The sequence below is a fragment of the Polyodon spathula genome, chromosome 7 (assembly GCF_017654505.1).
Source record: "Polyodon spathula isolate WHYD16114869_AA chromosome 7, ASM1765450v1, whole genome shotgun sequence".
NCBI classification, from domain to species: Eukaryota; Metazoa; Chordata; class Actinopteri; order Acipenseriformes; family Polyodontidae; genus Polyodon; species Polyodon spathula.
In genome coordinates this window covers 33,673,972-33,694,531 of record NC_054540.1, presented here as the reverse complement: position 1 = coordinate 33,694,531, position 20,560 = coordinate 33,673,972, and the positions used below count along the sequence as shown (strand labels likewise).

Sequence of the window (20,560 nt, the reverse complement as noted above, 5' to 3'; positions counted from 1 at the left end):
TACCCTACGGCCAGCCTCTCCACTTGTCTGTAAGGTAATTTAGGTACCTCGAAAGGCGAATCCAACAAATGCAGTGCAAATATGTTTAATGTAGTTGTATGCTTTAATAAATAATATATTGCATGAGTTTCCTGACTGAAATTAAAGTTTTTTACAGGTTTTTTTAAAATATATCTAGATACCTTTTTCCTGCACGGAAACTGCTACTCGGACCCCTGGTGTTCTTTTCTCATTATTGTAAACTGGTATGCTTTGATTAATCCAGGCTAGGAAATCAAGGAAAGGCAAATGTGTTTGATGTGTCTAACACATAATATTATGTTTTAAAATGAACCATAATATTGTACAACATTTTTGTACAGGGTGTCAATGTATATGTGTACTTACCTTTATTGACTGTGAAAAATGTGAGAGACACCTCCTTGGTGTCTGAATTACAGTGCAGAATCGTATTCTTGTGTCATTTGATTGGAGTTTGTCTGTATACAAAATGTCCGTTGGCCTGCTGTGTTGCAGGGAATGGCCACATCAACTAAGGTCAAATGTTTCTATGGTTATTTCATTCCTGTCTCTGTTATTATCACGTTATCCCCCTTGTACCATTAGTTTGGCTGGTAGCAGTGAGGATCACATGCTGGAGATAAATACAGGGAGTCCAAGTTAATGGTTTTGGGTACAAACAGTACATTTCGTAGGCATTTGTAGAATTCAGACCATATGTAGCCAGGTCTCACGGCTCCTTTCCCATAACATACATATTACAGGGTCAGGCGCTTTACCAATAAACCCATGTTACTCTGGATTATCCTCAAGGCTCATCCACATTGCTCTAAGCACTCCACACTTCACCCACGTTCTCACTCGCCGTGCAAATGCACATCAGGGAGTGATGTCACCACGCAGTATCAGAGCTAATGACGTACCTTAAAGGCATGCAATTCCTTAAAAAGGATCATTATACACCCGTCCTTGTGAACATTTTAGACAATGATTAATCAGACCTAAATTATATTAAAAAAAAAAAATATTTCAAATCAACAAAAAAAAACAAATTACTTTAAAATGATATCATTTGCAACTTGAATTAAGAACTACAATCATATGTTGATAACACTATATAACACAATTTTTGTTCCTGGGTAGTAAGTGTTATTTCCTAATTGCTTATGCCTCAAAAGTATAGAAAATGGCTATTATTCCCCACAAACTTTGCTTTTGTGACCAGGACAGTGATATTTTGAAATTTACCTATTTCCAATGAGAAAACGATCTTTTCGTTCACATAAAGTCAGAAAAAAACAACATATGAATCCAAATTAACACGTATTTATGCTAAAGTAATACAACAATGACTACAAAAGATTTAGAAGTGAGTAGTTTTTCGGGATTTACGATTATACTGTAAATCACTTTCACGAATCAGCCCCCAAATGTAGTCTCCCATCATATTCTTGTTATACTGTCTTTGGTAGCGGCGTTCAAAGTCCAGTATATCCTGGTGGAAGCGCTCGCCTTGCTCCTCCGAGTACGCTCCCATGTTCTCCTTGAATTTATCAAGATGAGCATCAAGGATATGGACTTTGAGGGACATCCTACAGCCCATTGTGCCGTAGTTCTTCACCAGAGTCTCAACCAGCTCCACATAGTTTTCGGCCTTGTGATTGCCCAGGAAGCCCCGAACCACTGCGCCAAAGCTGTTCCAAGCCACTTTCTCCTTACTAGTGAGCTTCTTGGGGAATTCATTGCACTCCAGGATCTTCTTTATCTGTGGTCCGACAAAGACACCGGCTTTGACCTTTGCCTCAGACAGCTTAGGGAAGAAGTCTTGAAGGTACTTGAAGGCTGCTGACTCCTTATCTAGAGCTCTGACAAATTGTTTCATAATCCCCAATTTGATGTGCAGTGGTGGCATCAGCACCTTCCGGGGGTCCACCAGTGGCTCCCACTTGACGTTGTTCCTCCCCACAGAGAACTCTGTCCGCTGTGGCCAGTCCAGCCTGTGGTAGTGCGCCTTGGTGTCCCTGCTGTCCCAAAGGCAAAGATAGCAGGGAAACTTGGTAAAACCACCTTGGAGACCCATCAGGAATACTACCATTGCAGCCTCTTGATGCCATCTCAGAAAAATGCAGATATGTATCCACTTAGGCAGCTGGAACTAAACTGAACTGGTGGGCTTAAGGCCCCTGTATTAATACTACTATTTATATTTTTGGAAAGTTCTAGAAAGTTCTAGAAGTTACTCCAAGTTTACTCAGCACTGAATCTATCTGGAATGTTCTGGAAAATAGGTAAATTTCAAAATATCACTGTCCTGGCCACAAAAGCAAAGTTTGTGGGGAATAATAGCCATTTTCTATACTTTTGAGGCATAAGCAATTAAGAAATAACACTTACTATCCAGGAACCAAAAAAAATAAATAATTTGTTACACGGTGTAATGACACGTTTCCGTTTTTTACATCCCCCAAACACTGATCTTACATATCATTTTAATTAGAACCATGTTTCCCACATGTGTTCATCGGTAGTGTCGGCCACTTATTTTACTGTTATGTTGTTGGGGCTCAAAGTGGTCTAAGTTTATCTATAAATCGTGGGATGCCTATGCTACAATATGCGTTGGCGTTCATTTAAATAATTTCAATATTAATTATAACCTTCATGCATCGTCTCAGCCAGTCTGATTTCTAGTAGTGGTGGTCATTATCCCACAAGTAGATGCCCTCTAAAAGCTATTATAAGCTAAGTCCCTATTGTAACTTCTTAGCAGCAACTGCACTTAAGAGAGTGTAGATCTTGAAATGTTTAAACCACAACAGGTACTACAGAAGCAGATTAAATAAATTAATCTCAGGTTTTTGTCTGCATTTGTTTTTGGATTTATTGACTTATAATATGTTTCTACTGTAAGTTTTTTGGTGGCTACCTTTCTTTTGCACTCCTAAACCCTTAAGGTACATCCGGAATTGAGCAGTTGTTCAAACGGGCTCTTCCTAAAATATATTTGAGTGACTCAAGTATCACGAAAAATCACTATTTGGATGACCAGATTCAACCTGTCTGTACATTTTAACCCCCTTTTCATGCACTTCATAGCAAAAATAAGAAAGTTAGCATCATTATATTTGTGGGACACATGTCCCTTTACTTTAAAGGGTTAAAGCATGTTTAATAAATGCACTCTCACCTTCATTAGAGATAACCACCACCTCTAAACAAGCTGACCTTCAACTTGACCAGAGGTAGCCACCGAACATTTAGAAACATAGAACAGGACTTTAGAATCTTAAAACTTGTTTTAAGCGATTCTGTATATAAGCTAAAAATGCCTTTGGCTTCAGATACCTAATGACAATTATCTAGCCTGTGAGAAGAACAGTATAGAACATTGGTGCTTAATTATTTGTAGCTTAGCTGTGCTCTGACAAAATACATGATTGTCTTTAAATCTTTTAGCTTTAAAAGCTTTAAATCTGTAGCGCACCCTGCGGTTTTGTTTAATGCATGTTCTGCTCTATTTTGCCACCTGGTGGCATGACTAATTGAGTGCAGCTGAGTCAATGGTGGTCAGAAAAAACATGATTACAAAGCTGTGGCATTTCTGTGTGCGGCAGTATCGCAACAGGTGAATAGCTCATTTTGGCTACCACTGTAGTCTCATTTCTTTATTGTTTCCTTTAAAAACTGCTTTCTTGTCTTTATTTAGGAGTGGATGCGATGGACCACACAGAAAGATTCAAAGGGATTCTGATGTCAAAGGTGAGATACCAGGAGAGAGATTAATGGATCTGCCACAGCACTGTCAATTGGGTGTAGCATAGACACGATGGCTAGGACTACTTTGGACTTGATGAATTGACCTGGAAGGACCATTCCTCCAGTTCACCTCGAATTCTAAAAACTGAATTACAGCAACAATAGCGGGCTGATAGATAACAGCCACTCTGCATGTAAGACTTAACGAATTAAGTCTTAGATGCAGAGCGACTGTTATCTGTCAGCCCGCTATTGTTGCTGTAATTCAGTTTTTAGATAATACAGAACATTAAAGTAAGAATTCCCTTAAAGTTTAAAAGCTATTTTTTTTGTTTTTATATAAAGTGAACATACAGTAGAGCTGTGTTATAATCACAATTATCACAAAACAACAGGCTGTGCCCTTATGAGACTGCACTGCCCGCCCACTCGTACGCTATTTCTCATATGTATGGTCAGGGGTACCATTTACATAACACACAGGATAGCCCCTACCCAGAATGTGTGTGCTGTACAGTATGTAATGCATAATATGGTTATGTAAAATGAGTCAATGTTTACTTTACTAAACTACTAGTTTCTGTACTGCACTAACTGGATCTGGTTAAATGTCAACTCCTTTTAAGATTAAACCCCCCCCCCCCCCCTTCTTCTTTGTTCTGGTTTAAATAGAAACCCTGGGGGATTGGTCTGGTTGCTCTTCTTTGGAGCCCTGTAATCAGTGTATTGGCAGGAATGTGCCCAAGGTTACCAGATGTGGCATTAGTAGTGGAGTGGGGGGTTGGTATGTGGGGTGGGGGTTGAACCACACACCACACAAAAATGAATCCTCCCTGGAATTCAGGCAAAATTGTTTCTTCTATTCAAGATTTGGCCAATAATTAATTTAAAGCATCTCTTTTAGATCAAATACATTAGTTATGCATTTTTAGTAGTACAGTGCAGTACAGTACAGTTCAGTACAGTACAAACAAACACAGTTTAGGTCATTTGTGTTTTATTCATCATATGTTAACATTTTATAGCAATTACAGGTTTAAAAACATTATTATTATTATTATTATTATTATTATTATTATTATTATTATTATTCAAAATCTGGTACCTGGGAAGGGGTTTCATTTTTACATCCGAAGTTGAAGTGGTTAAAGCCACCATGTGCAGTTCTAGACATGTCAAGCCACTGTTAAACTACCTCTCTATAAGACCAAAATGCTGTAAAACTACTGTTTTTATTGAAGGCAACATAATGTCACTATTTTGCACTTTTTATTTAGATTAAAAAAATATTTGAAATGAAAGTGTTACCCTGCAAAGTTTACAAGAAATGTTTTCCTTTACCTTTGCTGTCTCCCATGCTGTCTGTATCACATTGTTATATTTTTAAACCTATAGACGAGATCTGCTTTTTTCCTGGTCCACTAATTTCCTGTGGCACAGGTCAACAGGCCACTAAACCCCAGGCAGAGAAAAAAAAGGAAGGTGAACATGCAATTAACTACATTGTTACGCTCTAAGGATGAGCCCAGGCCATGTTTCAAATATGAACAATGTTTACCATTTATTAGTTCCAAATACCCACATTACATTCTGCATTGAACATTATTGTTTAGATACAATATGTGGCACTAGTATTAATAGAGATAGGCAATTGATCGGATTACCTGAACTCCTTATAGGATTGTGAGAAGTGTTAATACAGCCTCAGATGTTACACTGATGGTCCAGATGATCTAGAGGTATTGAAAAGGTTCTCTGTGTCGCCTGTATGCCTGGTATTCAAACTCTAGTAAGCTTAGAAACTACGTAACTACAGTTTATTTCTGTTATCTTACTAATTATAATAGAAATGAGTTATTCAACTGTTACTCCACTCAGGTGCAACCAACTACTAACTACTCTTTTACAAGGTTACTGTGATTGATTCTTTATCATATGTTCTCCTTTCTCAAACATTTATGAACATGCTTTATCATTCTGCCTAAGTTATCTCATCAGCAAAAGTTACATCCAGCAAACTGGTTTAACATTACCAACACATTTTCTTATATATGATTACCAATACATTTTTACTCTGCAAGCGAGGAGGGTTTAAAGGTTGAAGAGCAAGCGGTGATTAGTCTCACCCATTCTGCAGCTATGAATGCCAAGACTGACATGGCATTTAAAGATGGCAGTCACCAAGGAAGATACACATATTCTGAGGTTTAAAAGAAAGTTTTTCTTTTATTGGTTTCCATCCAAGAGTTAAATGGAGATGGAAAAGGAATTTAAATGCTGTTGCTTTTCTGTCTGCTTAGGCTATGAGAGCTATATGCAAAGAAGAGGACTATGCCTTCTTGAGAAGCTTGGATGAGAAACGACACGTGGCATCGGATGAAATCCAGGATGTTCAGAAGGAACTGGAGGAAAGGCATGAGAAACAGGTACAAAAACTGATGACAGTAAAAATACAAACATTTTAGAAATTCCCTTTATTAACATTGCATATTTCTAAGAGATATTGTTTAGAAAATACAACAGAAAGACAATTATTGACACATAATGTTGCCAAGTGTTATTATTATTATTATTATTATTATTATTATTATTATTATTATTATTATTATTATTATTGTAACACTTTAAAATAATGGCTGGAAATTCAGAATGCATTCAGGTGAATCCCACAGGAATAACATCTGAATATCTTTTGCACTTCCTCTGAAGTAATTTCTTTTGAATCCAGCCCTGTTAATTCACATGGATTTAATTACACTAATTCATTCCATGTTTCTTTGTAACAAATGATGCTGATCGCCTATGTAAGACAGGTCAATTCATGTTGAGGGATGGGAGGGCTGTCACTGGAACTGCACAGTGCTTTACTACTCATCCTCCACACTGAGATCTGAATGAACCTGCTTGCAGAGGGAGGGGAGGGCAATCACTGGAACAGCACAATGCTCATAGAGAATGGGGTTCAGAATGGGATTTGTGTCAGTGGAAATGAAGCTGTAGTGCCCTGCTTCTCACACAGACCCCAAGCAGACAATTTGTACACTTTTATCATTAATATTAGTGAATCTAGCTTTGTAACCTTTACTCAGGTCCAGCGAAGGGAGTGTGGAGAAAAAGAGAGACAAAGAGAACTGGAAGAGATGCAGAAGGTAATTTTGTCAGTAACACTTTACTGCCATCGGGTATTGGAATGGTATGGTAGATGCAACCTACCACAACTGGGTAACATTGATGTTTCGGCATCAAATATAAACAATTATATCTATTGCATCTGTAGAAGTGGTACAAAGGATGCTATAAACCAAATTATACAGGTTTTTTTTTTGGTTCATAATAATATTGAAAATAGGGAATTTATGCTTGATAATTATCCATGTAGTGAGCCAAGTAACAAGTGTTCACAAGGTTCATATCTCCCATCCTAAATAAATTCTTACTGGTTTGCTAACTAAATATATTGATGCATTCACAAATCTATATTTTTTATACTATTATATTTGTATATGTTTTAAAACAAATCTCTTCAATGCCTTTGGTTTTGCAACCATTTAGAATATGTTTATTTCTTTAATATAACAGTATTTGTTTTGAAATACTGTTCCAGTAGACAAGCATGCAAGTAATAAAATCTAATTTGTTTTCTTTCCATTTATTTACAGTCCACTGTAGTATATGTGTTTTGTGTACAATAAACGTGTAAGCTTGTGCTGAATGTACAGTTATATCAGTGTACAGTAAGCTACCAGTGTACAGTAAGTACAGTACATTATCAAAGTACAGTAGTTGGCATGAGGCCCTATTCATAAAAGTACTTGCCGACTGCCATAATAAAATGAATTTTGTTTAAAACTAATGAAAGTTGCCCATATTGCTATTCATATAATGATCTGAGCAAACCGGCACTTTTGAATGGGTATATAGTTGTTCAAGAACGAAAATCTGCTTCTTTTTGATGACATCATCAGCATTATTGATGTTCTCTGGGTGGCGATGGTAGCTGTTGCAAAAAATACAATGGAATTAACCGACAGTAGCCTACTACAGAAACCCAAGTCTGCAGCTGCCAGTCACGGGCAGTCTGAAAAACCCGATTCCGATGCCCCTGTCACGTCTGCCAAAAATTCAGGACAAGCCATAATTTAGAAAAAAAAGTTTTGATTTGTTTTGATTGGCAATGCTGGTAAACACATTTCCATACACACACATACGATTTCCATTCTTAACTGCAGGACCAAATTAAATAAATAAAATAAACAAAAAGCACTGAAGGAGGACATTTGAATAATACTGTAATTCTTATAATAATAATAATAATAATAATAATAATAATAATAATAATAATAATAATAATAATAAAGCCAGCTTAAAGCAGGGAATCAATCAGGGGTGAATTTATGTTTATGAATCAGGGGAAGTTTCACACCGTATTGCACACTGTACACAAAATGGATCATTTTGTGGTGCACAGAAAAAAAGACACCCTTCGCACTGAGGATTGATCAGTGTTTTTTGCAATACCAAGCAAGCCCAAATTTCCCACCAACTTCATCAGCTGCGCTGGTATACTGTATATTGTAACGCTCCATGAAAATAAACAGGTTCCCACAGGCAGCATTCATCCAGACTGTTTATTGTGAACACAGGTAAAAGAAATAAAAAGAAAAGGACCGCTGTCAGCCGAGGATCACAGCAAAGAAATAATAATAATAAAATAACTGTCTATTCTCAGTCTCTCACTTGCTCTCCACTTCACAGCATTGTATCAAAATGATTATGCCAGACAATACATTATTATGTGAGTATATAATTATATTAAACATTTTCCTTCATATAGAGCTACACATTTTTTTTTTTTTTACATTTTTTCAAAATAGGCAGTGTTAATCACAGGTATGTCAAACTGTATAACAGAGCAAGTGTAGAATAAAATATGTCTTTAAAAAAGAGTCTGGATAGGCTGTCGTTAGTTTAGACTTGACTGTAGAAAGCGTTCAATAAAGCCTAGTTATCGACAGCATTTTGCTGTCATTCACTCTTATGAATAGCAGGTTGACGCGCAGGACTGATGAAAACTTTATGCTAATAAGGTAACTGTTAAGCTTTATCTCAATGTGTTTAAAGCATGCATTCATAGATGAAAATTGTTGGGGCTTAACGATGCATCTCAGTTATCTCTTATGAATGGCAGCTGTCATTAAACAGGCGGCTATGTCCAATCATGTACTCCTGTTTTCTTATTTCAACAGGCATTAACCCTTTATGAACAGAGCTCATGGTGTTTTGGCATAAACCCCCTCTCTTAACATTATTTGTAAATGTGGGAGTCTTATTGTTTACCATTCTGTTTCTCACAATCATTTTTGGATCTTCTCTTATGATGTTTAGTACAGTCTAGTTGCATAGCCAGAAACAATGTTTAATTGTAATTTCACTAATTGAGTCTTGACTCATCTAGCTGGTTAATATGTTATATAGTTTGTACTGAGTATGTATACTCTATCACAGGAGAAGCAGGAGCAGTGGAGAAACCAGGCAGCCACAAGGGCAGCCGCACAGGAGAGAAACCTCAGAGAGAGAGCCGACCGGCTTAAGCAGTTTCGGGTAAGGAATGGATATGAGGTGATGTGTGTATTGGCATTAACAATGAAAGATGTCCTGGCTGTCCGCATGGGGGCGTGTCAGGTCAAAACCACAGCAGGCCAATCCCTTGTAAACAAACACAGCCGACCAATCCCCAGCTCCGATTCCCTGTAAACAAACACAGATGGCTGTGTGTCACAGGTGGAGTGTCTGGCTCTCTCCTGCAAACACACACATGTGAGGGGGTCACTGCGAGGGGTCCTTGGTAGTTGTCCATCAGTGGGAGGTTCGGCTGCACGTTCGATGAGAGGCCCCAAACACACAGAAATGCAGCATTTCACAGAATTCAACGTAAGACTTTTATTATATGTACATAACTCGGCTCCTTTCTGTATCAGTATCAATAATGTTTTCTGACTGGCATATGTGTGACCAAAAGCGATGGCCATCATGCCTTTAACAAGCTCTACTGTACTGTTTTGGTTAACCGCGTCTAAATGTTAACCCTTAGCCGTCCAGTTATTCAGCTCGTCAGGTCCAATTTATTTTCATACATGCTGTTTATTTTACACGCGCTGTTTAATTTTTTTTTTTTCAGAGTAAAATTGGTTTAAAAGGCAGTGCATGGCAGTAGGACATCAGTACTGCATCTCCACCCAAGCCCCACCCTGTGCCTGCTGTATTTTTCATATACCTCTTTATAGACGTACATACTGATAAGTCCTCTCCTGATCACTCCACTCTTTTTATATGATGCAGTTGATGTCTCCTGGATGCTACCAGTGCATTCGAATTGGAAAGAGAAAATTATAATGTCGGACCTGGTCTGACACAGGACTGCAAAGGGTTAAAACAGGTTCATACTGTTATACACATTCAAAGGTAATCCTGCTTTATAAATGTGAGACCAACAGTAACTGGGTTTTTAAGCGTGGCTTCTGAATTCAACAGAGTAAAACATGTTTTGAGACTAGGGCCCTGTAATATTTAAGGATAGAGACACTTTTTGGAAACTTGTTAACCAACAGCTTATATTGCAGGTAATTTTTCATGGGAGTCTGCACTGCTGTTGTGGAAAAAAAAAGCAACATTCATCACACAGCTATACCACTATGCAGCACCAACTAATAGCCTAGATACTAGACTACCACCACAAATCATTAAGCGGAGGATACCTAAGCCCTAGAAGCATTTTAGAGCATACTCCATGAACGTCATGTATAAATGAAGATGACTGAATAACCAACAAACACTATGTGTATTGTGGCAAAATGGCTGGTAAGGGAACAGGTGTAGCGGTGATGCGGAGCTGGAGTGGTGCGGGGATAGCAATAAACAGGGCACAGTCCCGAACAAAATGGACAGACGGTCAGTCGTGATGGTGGTTAGTGCAAACACAAATAGTGTGGTGTGCAGTGGTGCTCCAGACAGTGCTGACCCTTGGCGACAGCTCTGGGGTAGTGCTTTAACTGTCTGGTGGTGAAAAACACAGACAATTACACTGACAAACACAACAAAACACAACACGTAATTCTCTTTAGCAACGAGAGCTCCTCTCTCGATCCTTCTCTCAAACGAAGGAAAAGAAGAGTGTTACCCTGGCCCCTATATGTAATCCCGCATGATATCTAGGTCAAAGGTTGCAGCTGCCTTATTACTTGCAGCTGCCCCTCGTTTACCTTTCAAGTCAATACGGTCTTACAACAGAGTCTCACTTCTTTCCAGGCTGACCCACTTCCCGGTCCCGGAAACGAACTGTCAGGCCAGCCCTTCCAGATACTTCTCTTCCTGTTCTTTAGCGCCCTCACAGGTCGGGAGAAGATTTATCACCAGAACTCATTGTATTTCTGTCACAGTATTCATGGAGTATATTGCTTATACAGAGACTTGACATAATAAACAGACACCTACATTTGAAAGAACCATACATAGCACTGGCAAAACATGAGTGGAGTTAATACTTTGTTGTGCAGTCCTTTGTCTTATGCATGCACTATGTCAGGAAGCACAGGAAGCATTTTGAAAGTGATAAGGCCATACCACGTGAGCCAATAGCGAAATGTAGCCATGTAGCTAATACAGCAATAAAGTATGCCATTGAATACTGGGTTTCTTCTGTTAGAATGGAGATTTTATATTAAGAATTACTGAAAAAAATAAGGAGATTTATTGTTGTGAATTGTCATTTTCAAAACACTCAAAAATGCATTTGTTATTTATTATCTATTTAATATTTGTATTATTTTATATTTTATTCTCCTTTATTAACTGAATGTGATTGTTTCCCAAGACAGTGCTTTGTCTCCCTTTTGAGATTTTTGGAAATGTTTTCTTACATTATTTTTACGTTTAAGTTTTTGTATATTTTGTTTCAGTTAATTTTCTTCCCACTCCCGTAGTTATATAGTGAGAGCACCATTTCTATTCTATTATAAAACACAAATGCTGAAAAGCACATATGTAAAAATATGTTTTAGCATATTCAGCAAGCACTGTAAATGTCAATAAGGAAAGTGATATAAATAAGCAGAAATCACAAGTCAATGCAACAATCTTTATTGTATAAAGCGCTGTGGCAGGACTGCTAAGTGGTGATGTCAGGCCAGAAGTAGGAAGAGACACACAAAGGCAAGTACTGCAGTCTAAAAAGATGTGTGGTGCTCCATTTTTATTAGACAACAAATAAATAAAAGGTTTTAACAAAAACTGCTCACAGAGCACAGAAAATAAATATTCAAACAAAAACAAATCACGAACACAAAATAATAATAATAAGATCCTAAGTCCCTAGGTCAGGCTTGGTAGTTGCTGTCACTGTTCCTAGAATCTATTATTTTAAATTTCTCTCTCCTCTCTCACTCGCTCACTCTCATTCCTCCTCTGAATTTGGCAGATATATTGGGCCTGGGTCATGGTTGTATGTAGATAATGTTTAATTATTCTCAACACACTAAAAGTCCATTCACTGCATTTTTAGCAGGTATTACAAATATTAACTTAATCCATTTACATTTGAAAAACACTGCAGTTCAGCAGAAGACAGATTCTTCGTGAAGTCAATTACATTTGAGTCGCAAGCTGGTAAAGTTTGCAGCAAGGGTTTGCAGTTGTGCACGCAGTGAAGAAGCATCAATATCATTAACATACAATTTTGTGATGTCATGAAACTCCTCAAAGAATTCTTCACCACTGACGGTGTTTTAGATTAGCAGTTCTAGTTTAGGATATGTCTGATATCCAGGCTGCTCCAAATGGTCTTTTATGCAAGATGTTACAACATCAAATGCAATCATGTAGGGTTGGCAAAAGTGGTCTTCAACTGAACTGGGAAATGCTGCTGTACCTTCTTCAAATCTGAAAGCAGCTTTCCTCGGCCATTCCTATTACATGTTTCCAAAACTTCTGAAATTCAGCCTTGCTTCTCAGAGATTTTAAAGTTACTAGTCATTATTGCTAAATGATGTTCTTCTGATGCAGATGTTTCTGGAGATTGCAGAGCTGTGCTGAGGTTATCACAGTGATGAAATAAAACCTCACCAAGGGCAGCACCAAATAGGAAATCCAAAGAAGAAACACCCAACGTTCTGCTTTTAGTTTCTGGGTTTGGAGCAAGTTCCTTTTTTGGTAGAATTTTTCATCAATTTTGTTATTTCATGAGTTACCTCAAGAGCTCTTTGATTTATTTGCACTTGTTAACAGCATCACAGCATGACAAGTTTAAGGAATGTCCATATCAGTGGACAAACAATGCCTTTGGCTCTGCATCAGATATCTGCTATGCCACACCTGACTTTTTTCCAACCATAGCAGAAGCACCATCATAACACTGCCCCCTGACTTTTGTGATGCTAAAGGTAGCAAAAATCAAAGCATCTTTGATTACCCACAGCAGCATTTTTGCATCGGTTCCCACAACTTCATATAATCCCAAAAATTATTTGTGATGGTCATTGTGGCAAAGTGCCCCGCCCTTGAGCTATTTATTTGTGTTGTATGTTACATGTAGTGTGTTAATGTTGGTGTATAGTCATTGGTACACGGGATATAAATGGGTCTGTGTAACACGAGTGGTTTAAAATGTATGTTGGTATTTAGGCACAAGGTCAAATGCAGGTAAAATGTAGTAATGTGTGAGCACAGGGAATTGCACTATTAATTCATGTGCAGTTGTACCGAGACTCCAATTGATTGATTGATTAGCAGTCAAGTCTTAGTACAGCTGCATAAAAGCAGCATGTTTTCACTCACTCGGGGCTGTGTGTTCAGGAGTGGAGAACGGGAGAGAGAGAGAGGAGAAATGTAAAGCGTCATTGTGTGCTGTCTCTCTGGTGTCTTGCAGGGACCTCAGAAATAAGAAGTAAATCTCATTGGGTTAACCTGCTGGTTAACCCTAGAACTGCCACGGTTATAATTATTCCTAAAGTTCTAGTGTTAAACATGAAGGAATTTAAATGTGTTTTAACAGAAATCTGAACTCCTCAACTGAACTCCTGTATTTTAATTGTAATGTTTGCAACTTCCGTAGGATTTTCAAAGGCGAGTTCTTGAAGAGGAGCTTGGCCTGTCCTCTGGAGAGAACTCAAAGGAGGTAGAAGACTCTTGAGAATTTAACATCATAAGATGTTCCACAGTACACTGCAGATGTCTACTTAAAATTTCCACAGCTTTTGTGCATATTTTACAGCAGATTTGGACTGTCTTTACCAATCATTCAAGCTGAGAATAAGGAAGAAGTGCTAATTACAGAGCACTTATAGTGAGTACTAAACAACAAAATACGCTATAAAGTAACGATAAAGATATTGAATGTTTTATGGCATTGCAAGCAGCATAAGAATTAAATAAGGGTTCTTCTAGACTAATTAACCTGTTAACCCTTAATATTATGTGGTAATTTTAAAATGATTTCTTTTCATGTATTATAATATTTTTTTGCACATCATATATATTTGTTTTTATTTGCTTTAATATACTTCAACGTTGAATCACTCTTAACTGATGTTGTCACTAATTGTTTACAACTGTGCTGTGTTTAAATAATACATATTACTTTACCTGCCATATCCTATGTTGTTAAAGCATCCATTTTCTTCAACATATTCCCAATTCAGACATCACAGGCAAATAAACTAGGGCAGGGTTTCCCAAACCTGCAGACACAGGGGTCCCCAGGATCAGGATTGGGAAACCCTGAATGAGTGAAATACTTTTTTGAAGCTTTTACTCAAGAATGTTCAAGAAGAAAGAAACTTGTTCTTACTGCGATCCTTAGAAGAAGAAAAATATTTTCCTGTATATAATGCCATTTGATTTCAAAAGAGCTGGCAATATATTTAAAAATATAACGCTGCAATACGGACAACACAGGACACAACAAAGTTAATGGGATGTGTTTCTAGTAAACACTGCAGAGTGTTCTGTGACATTTTCATTGCAATTGGGGAAGGCTGATTTAGGGATTAACCTGGTGGGTTTTATAAAGAGGGTCATGTGTGAAATGTGGTGGCAGTGTGCTTAGTGAAATAACACAGGGCTCTGTATAAGTAGCACATGACCCTATCACAATTGCACAAAGTTATAATTCTTTTTGTTATTTGGTATGCAGTAAGGAATGTGGGAGTGCAATCAAAATGTAATCACAGAGATAATCCTAAATTATGAGTTAATATGTCAAGATCAATTGTAGTACCTTTGGAAACATAATGAAACTTGTAAGTCTTTACATTGTCTCTAATTACTGTGTGTTTAGATAGTAGTTACTTCATAAATATGTGTGTACTTACACATAATTACAATGTTACTATGCATAGTTACAATGTAATTAATGTGTAAATATTTTTGCATGATATATGTAAGTACACAATTGTATCAGAAAAGGGTTAGGTTTATGGTTAGAAGGGTTAGGGTTAGGAGGTTAGGTTAAGAGTTAAGGACTTGTTACACGAGTCAGTGAGCTGGCAACATAAATTGTAGCAACGTGTTGCCTGTGATGTCACAGCGGGGGATTTGACCTGTTACACGATACAACGAACAGGCAACTCACATTCAATACAAATTGCATTTAATCCAAGCAATAGCCAATCATTGTTAAGAACTATGTCACGTAGTTCTGGAATTAACAGTAAATTAACAGTTTGAAATGGCAGCCATTAAACAAAAAAGGGCCATAAGTAAGGCTAGGAGTTTGCCATGGAAAATATGGACGTAAATCACAGAGAAGTCATAGTCAATGCGATCAAAATCACAGAGAAAATGACAGAGGGAGAATAAAGTCAGGAGGATAAAAAAATAAATAAAATAACTGTCTTTAATAAAAGCATACTGCAGTGTTTGTGCGCACAGGTTCAGCAAAGAAGCACGAGATGAGCAAATGAAATTTCAATGTGTTGCTTTTTTATTTGCTCTGCAACAGTGACTACTAACTAACAGTAGCATTTATAAGCGCTGAACTAAGCAGAGAATAAAGACGTAAACAGGGGAAAGGGTAAGAGACAGCAAGCATAACACACTGGCGGCGAGAAATACACACAAGGATCACACAAAGAGGGTGTGGGGCTGACAAGAGATGTACATTAATTAAGTGCAACCCCACAACAATTAAACAACTAGTGGAACAATAATTTTAATTAAAAAGAGGAAACTGTTCAATGTATGTCCCGCAGTGAATGCTGGCAGTTAGTATAGTACACACACACACACACACACACACACACACACGCAGACACACTGAATTTATGAACTGTTAACATAACTATCACAAAGTATTTAATCGAAGAGCTTAGTTTGATTCAGAATTTTTTTTTTCTTCTCCAAAGAAATAAAAAAATAAAAAAGGACAGCAAGTACGGTGTTGGAGCTAAAATATGTAATTAGTTATTCGAATTAATAAATGATAAATACATTTTTTCTAAACGTGAAATTTAATGTTAAGGAGAAACACTTTCCAATAAAACCACATACAGATTGAACACAATTTACTAACATCCCTGCAAGTCACGCACATCAGCAAAAGTCACGGAATCCTTGGCACCCGCAACCACCGTGACTAAATCCCAGCCCTAGCCATAAGTGCACTTCTAGAGCGTTTGAGTTAAGAAGTGGCTCTTACAGCAACAGGAAAAAGGCTGCTTTTAGTTTACTGAATGAGCTTCAAAGCGACGATACAACTAGTTACAGAGTTGAGAACAAGTACAATATATTTCATTTATTTATTGGCAGTGGCCATTTATCTATATCTATGTATATATACATATACACTACACAGGGATGTACAGAAAGCGATTGTTTTTTTTCTTTTGTCAGTCATAATAAAAAACGGCCTTTCATGGTTATATTATGACAGTGCTGCAGTTTAAAAAAGGTAACGAAATAACTAAATATGGACATCGGTTACAGTAGCTACATTTTTATTCCCCTATAGTTAACAATAGTTGGACCAAAGGTTTTAAGTAGTTTTAAAAATGTTAAAAGTAACTCTTCCAGCATTGGTTGTTATCAAAATACTAGCAAATTAAAGATGTATTAACCAACCTCCATAAAACTCTATGAGAAGCATTTCTTTGTCCTGAGTCCAGGTAATTGTAGCTTTCGTGTCCATTTTAACTATTGTTTTCACTGTAGCAGACAGAATCACATGACACACACCAGTGCTCTGATTGGATATTGCCTGGAACTTGTTGCCTGTAGTAGAATTGCTGTCAACTTAAGCAATCGCGTTGCCAGGCAGTTGCCAGAACATTGACAATATGTTGTGAGGGCTGTTACATGGGGCAATCCTCATGGGATTTGGTCGCAGGCTATAAAAGTTGCTAGTAAATTTACTTGTGTAACAAGGGCTTTAGGGCTATATCATGCAAAACAATGTACACATTAAGTACATTATAACTATGCATAATAACATTGTAATAATGTGTAAATACACATGTATTTACTAAGTAAATACTATGTAAATACACAGTAATTAAAGACACTTAATTTCAAGCACTACCACAGGCCTTACCACTTTCAACGGCTTCATTTACAAACGAAATAATTGATCTAACAGTGACAATGTTAGAAACTCATTTGGGGAAGTGCTGGAACAAGCACTGGCCAAAGTTGGCTCTTCCAGTCCTGGTCTTTGTGTCAACCTTGTTCTAAATTACTTATTTGAACCAATCCACCAAGACCCTGAAGTAGTTCATGATCTCAACTTACCTATTAAACCTGAAGCTCTTCAGGACCGGGATTGGACTCCCCTGGTTTAAACAAAGCATTCTAATGAGGCAAATAACAGAAGTTCAACCATGTGGCTCTTGTTGGTAATTACCAGTTAAAATCTATTAATTTCCTCGGTAAGTAGTTCCAGGTGCCTGAAACAGTGTAATGTATTTTATTTTCCTTTAATTATTCAACTACCAGCAGCAGGATCACAACATGAGGAACATGCAAACATACTGTACTATAAGTTTAGGAATAAGAAGAAACCATTCATCCCAAGTCACTTCCCTTCCTTGTGTATTATTTCTCCCTACTTGTTGATCCAACTTAATGGTACTGTGGCAGGGCAGTAGGAAACATATGAGAGGGGGATGGGCAAAGCCCTGTTTATTTTAGAACTGGATACTCCCCGTCCCTGTGCATATTGTATATTTGTTTTGTATTTTTGTGATGAATTATGTATTTAATATATGATTATTTAAAAATACAATGTTTTTGCTCTGTTGTTGTTGTGTGGTTTAAGTGGGGTCTGGCAGATGTGATGGTAGCAGCTCGTATCTGCCATACCGCTCGTGAAAATGTGGATGGTGCCGTTAATTTAATTATTGTTTGAGTGTTTGTAATTATTTGTTAAAGCCTGCAGCTTTCCACGCTCAGAGTGAGTGTTCAGATGAGGACTGTGTCTGGAATTCAGAGGAGAGAAGGAACACGAAAGTTAAAAAAAAACAAAACAAAATATCATTAACATATAGGTTTCTCATTAAATATGGAATAGTTATTCCGCCACTTTTATGTAAATTTTACCCGTTCCACCAGTTGGAAAACAGCAGAAAAGTGTTTCATTTTATGATGGAAATAACGTTCGGGATAAGAGCCGGGTTAAACCAAACGGAGACAGTGTGTTTCAGACACTTCTCATATAGAGAAGTGCGCTGATTCTCCAGCGACTGGCAATACTAAAAGCAGCCTCCCTAGCAACACGATGTTGCAATGCTGGCAGCACTGCAAGAAGTTTAAAAAAAATATTTTTAATAGTACTGCAACCAGGGATTTGAAACAGAACTGAAACCTGAATGATAAAAAAACAAAACAAAAAAACCCCAACATTTATTCATGGAACAGAAACAAAAAACGAAACAAAGTTAATTGATTACATTTAGAATGAAAATGATATTCAAGATTTTTTATGGGTTAATAACAGTTTTTTTTTTCATTCCCCTTCTCTCTGTCTCTTTCCTTTTTTTTCAAAGATACAATAATTTGAAAATAGTGCTCTTCCGATAATCTTACACCTCAGTGGTCAACGACAAAGCATTACATTACCCTTATAAAAGTTAACCATAGTAGAAGCATAGGAAACCTTAATAAAGAATAGTGAAAGCATGGTAAAGCATAGGAAAGCAATGTAAAGAACAGTGAGGTATGGTAAAGTATATTAATACATATGTTAAACCAGGGTAAATTATAGTTAATATATGGTATTACCATGGAAAAACCATGGTGAAAGTGCAAAAATACTATGGTAAACTTGTATAAGGGCACAGCCAGCTAATGAAATCCAACATTACATTTTGCTTGCTTTTCAGAAAAACCTTCCAGTCGATTATATTGCTGGATCCACGTTTCACTCAAAATAAACAGGTACTGACTCCATAGTGGTGCATCAGGTAAAGACACGCTGACCGGAGTGCAGAATGCGCCCTACAGTTTGGAGATCGCTGATTTAAATTCAAGCTATACCATTGCCGAACAGAGGTGGGAGTTTACAGGGGGCGCCGCACAATTAGCCAAGCGCTGCCTGGGGAGTGAGGGGTTAGGTTGGCTAGGCAATCCTTGTCACCACACACCAGTGATCCCTGTGGCTGGCTGGGGGCCTGTAGGCCTGCCTGTATGCAATTCCGAGTTAATTCAGGGTTTGCAGAGGTTAGCCAGGTTGAATAATAATTGGAAATTCCAATATTGGGAGAAAATTGAGAATTAATGAAAAATTATTGTTATAAATAAATAATTAAATAATAAATAAACAGTTACTGTTATTAACTTATTATTAAGTTAAGTACACAGAAAACAAGCTGTAAAATTATATGTGGCAAGTGAAGCACTTTGTTAATAATCAAAAGTTTGCTAGTTATATTCCTGGATATTAAGAGTTAAGACATTTTCTGTCAACTTGAGAAAACAGCAATGCTTATGTATAATGAATTTATTTTGTTGTATTCTCAACCATTTAACATTAGAACTGCCACACAGGTACTTTGACCCATACATTTTTAAACTGCTTCGTTATGAAAAGGAAAGACATACTATCGAATACAACTGAAAAGTTGTATTCATGAACATCATACCTAACATTTGCATCACAGAAACGGTGTATTTAAATGAAAATGCTTTATTTTTAAAATGAGCGCATATACAGCACGACTACAAACAGTGAAAAAATATAATAAAATACACATTTCAAAAGAAACGGGTAAGTACATATACCCATGTACAGGTGTAAAGGGGTCTATGTACACACAAAACAATAAAACCGAAATCATTGTTTCTAATACTACATAAAAAGAAAATATGACACTACTTCTGGTATGAGGGCTGCATTGTACTCTATGGAGGTGCGTACACGTCTGCCAGCTGACTGTGCCTGCATCCAGGAATTGTGTTGTAAACACAGACACAGTTACATTGAACACTATTGTGTAAACACGTAAACTTGTACATACAAACTTGTAAAACCAAAATGTTTCTTTTTCTAAAAGTAATATAAAAAAAGAATATATAAAATACGTTTCATATAAGGCACATAGGTTGTTATCCTACCTGTCATTTCAGTTTGCTGTATGCATCTGAGTGCAGCTTGCCATATTCCAATCAAAATGACTACTTTCAATATTAAATATTTCCTTCTGATATATTCCCAGTTGCATTTGTGGAACAATTTTTACTATTCCAGCTATCAAACACTGTCAGGATATTTAATTCATATATTTAGGAAAAGTCAAAAACAGACATACACATATGACTTACA

General features: G+C 37.1%; 1 protein-coding gene across 1 annotated transcript in view; it reads left to right on the top strand.

Annotated features, from left to right (window-relative positions):
- The first annotated feature begins 3,710 nt into the window (after positions 1 to 3,710).
- LOC121317838 (uncharacterized protein At1g10890-like) overlaps positions 3,711 to 20,560 on the top strand; it is a 35,570-nt gene continuing 18,720 nt past the window's right edge. The window contains exons 1-4 of the mRNA XM_041253940.1: positions 3,711 to 3,759; positions 6,057 to 6,182; positions 6,846 to 6,905; positions 9,262 to 9,357. Of these exons, the coding sequence (XP_041109874.1) occupies positions 3,718 to 3,759; positions 6,057 to 6,182; positions 6,846 to 6,905; positions 9,262 to 9,357 (324 nt within the window). The 5' untranslated portion in view covers positions 3,711 to 3,717. The remainder of the gene's footprint in view (positions 3,760 to 6,056; positions 6,183 to 6,845; positions 6,906 to 9,261; positions 9,358 to 20,560) is intronic.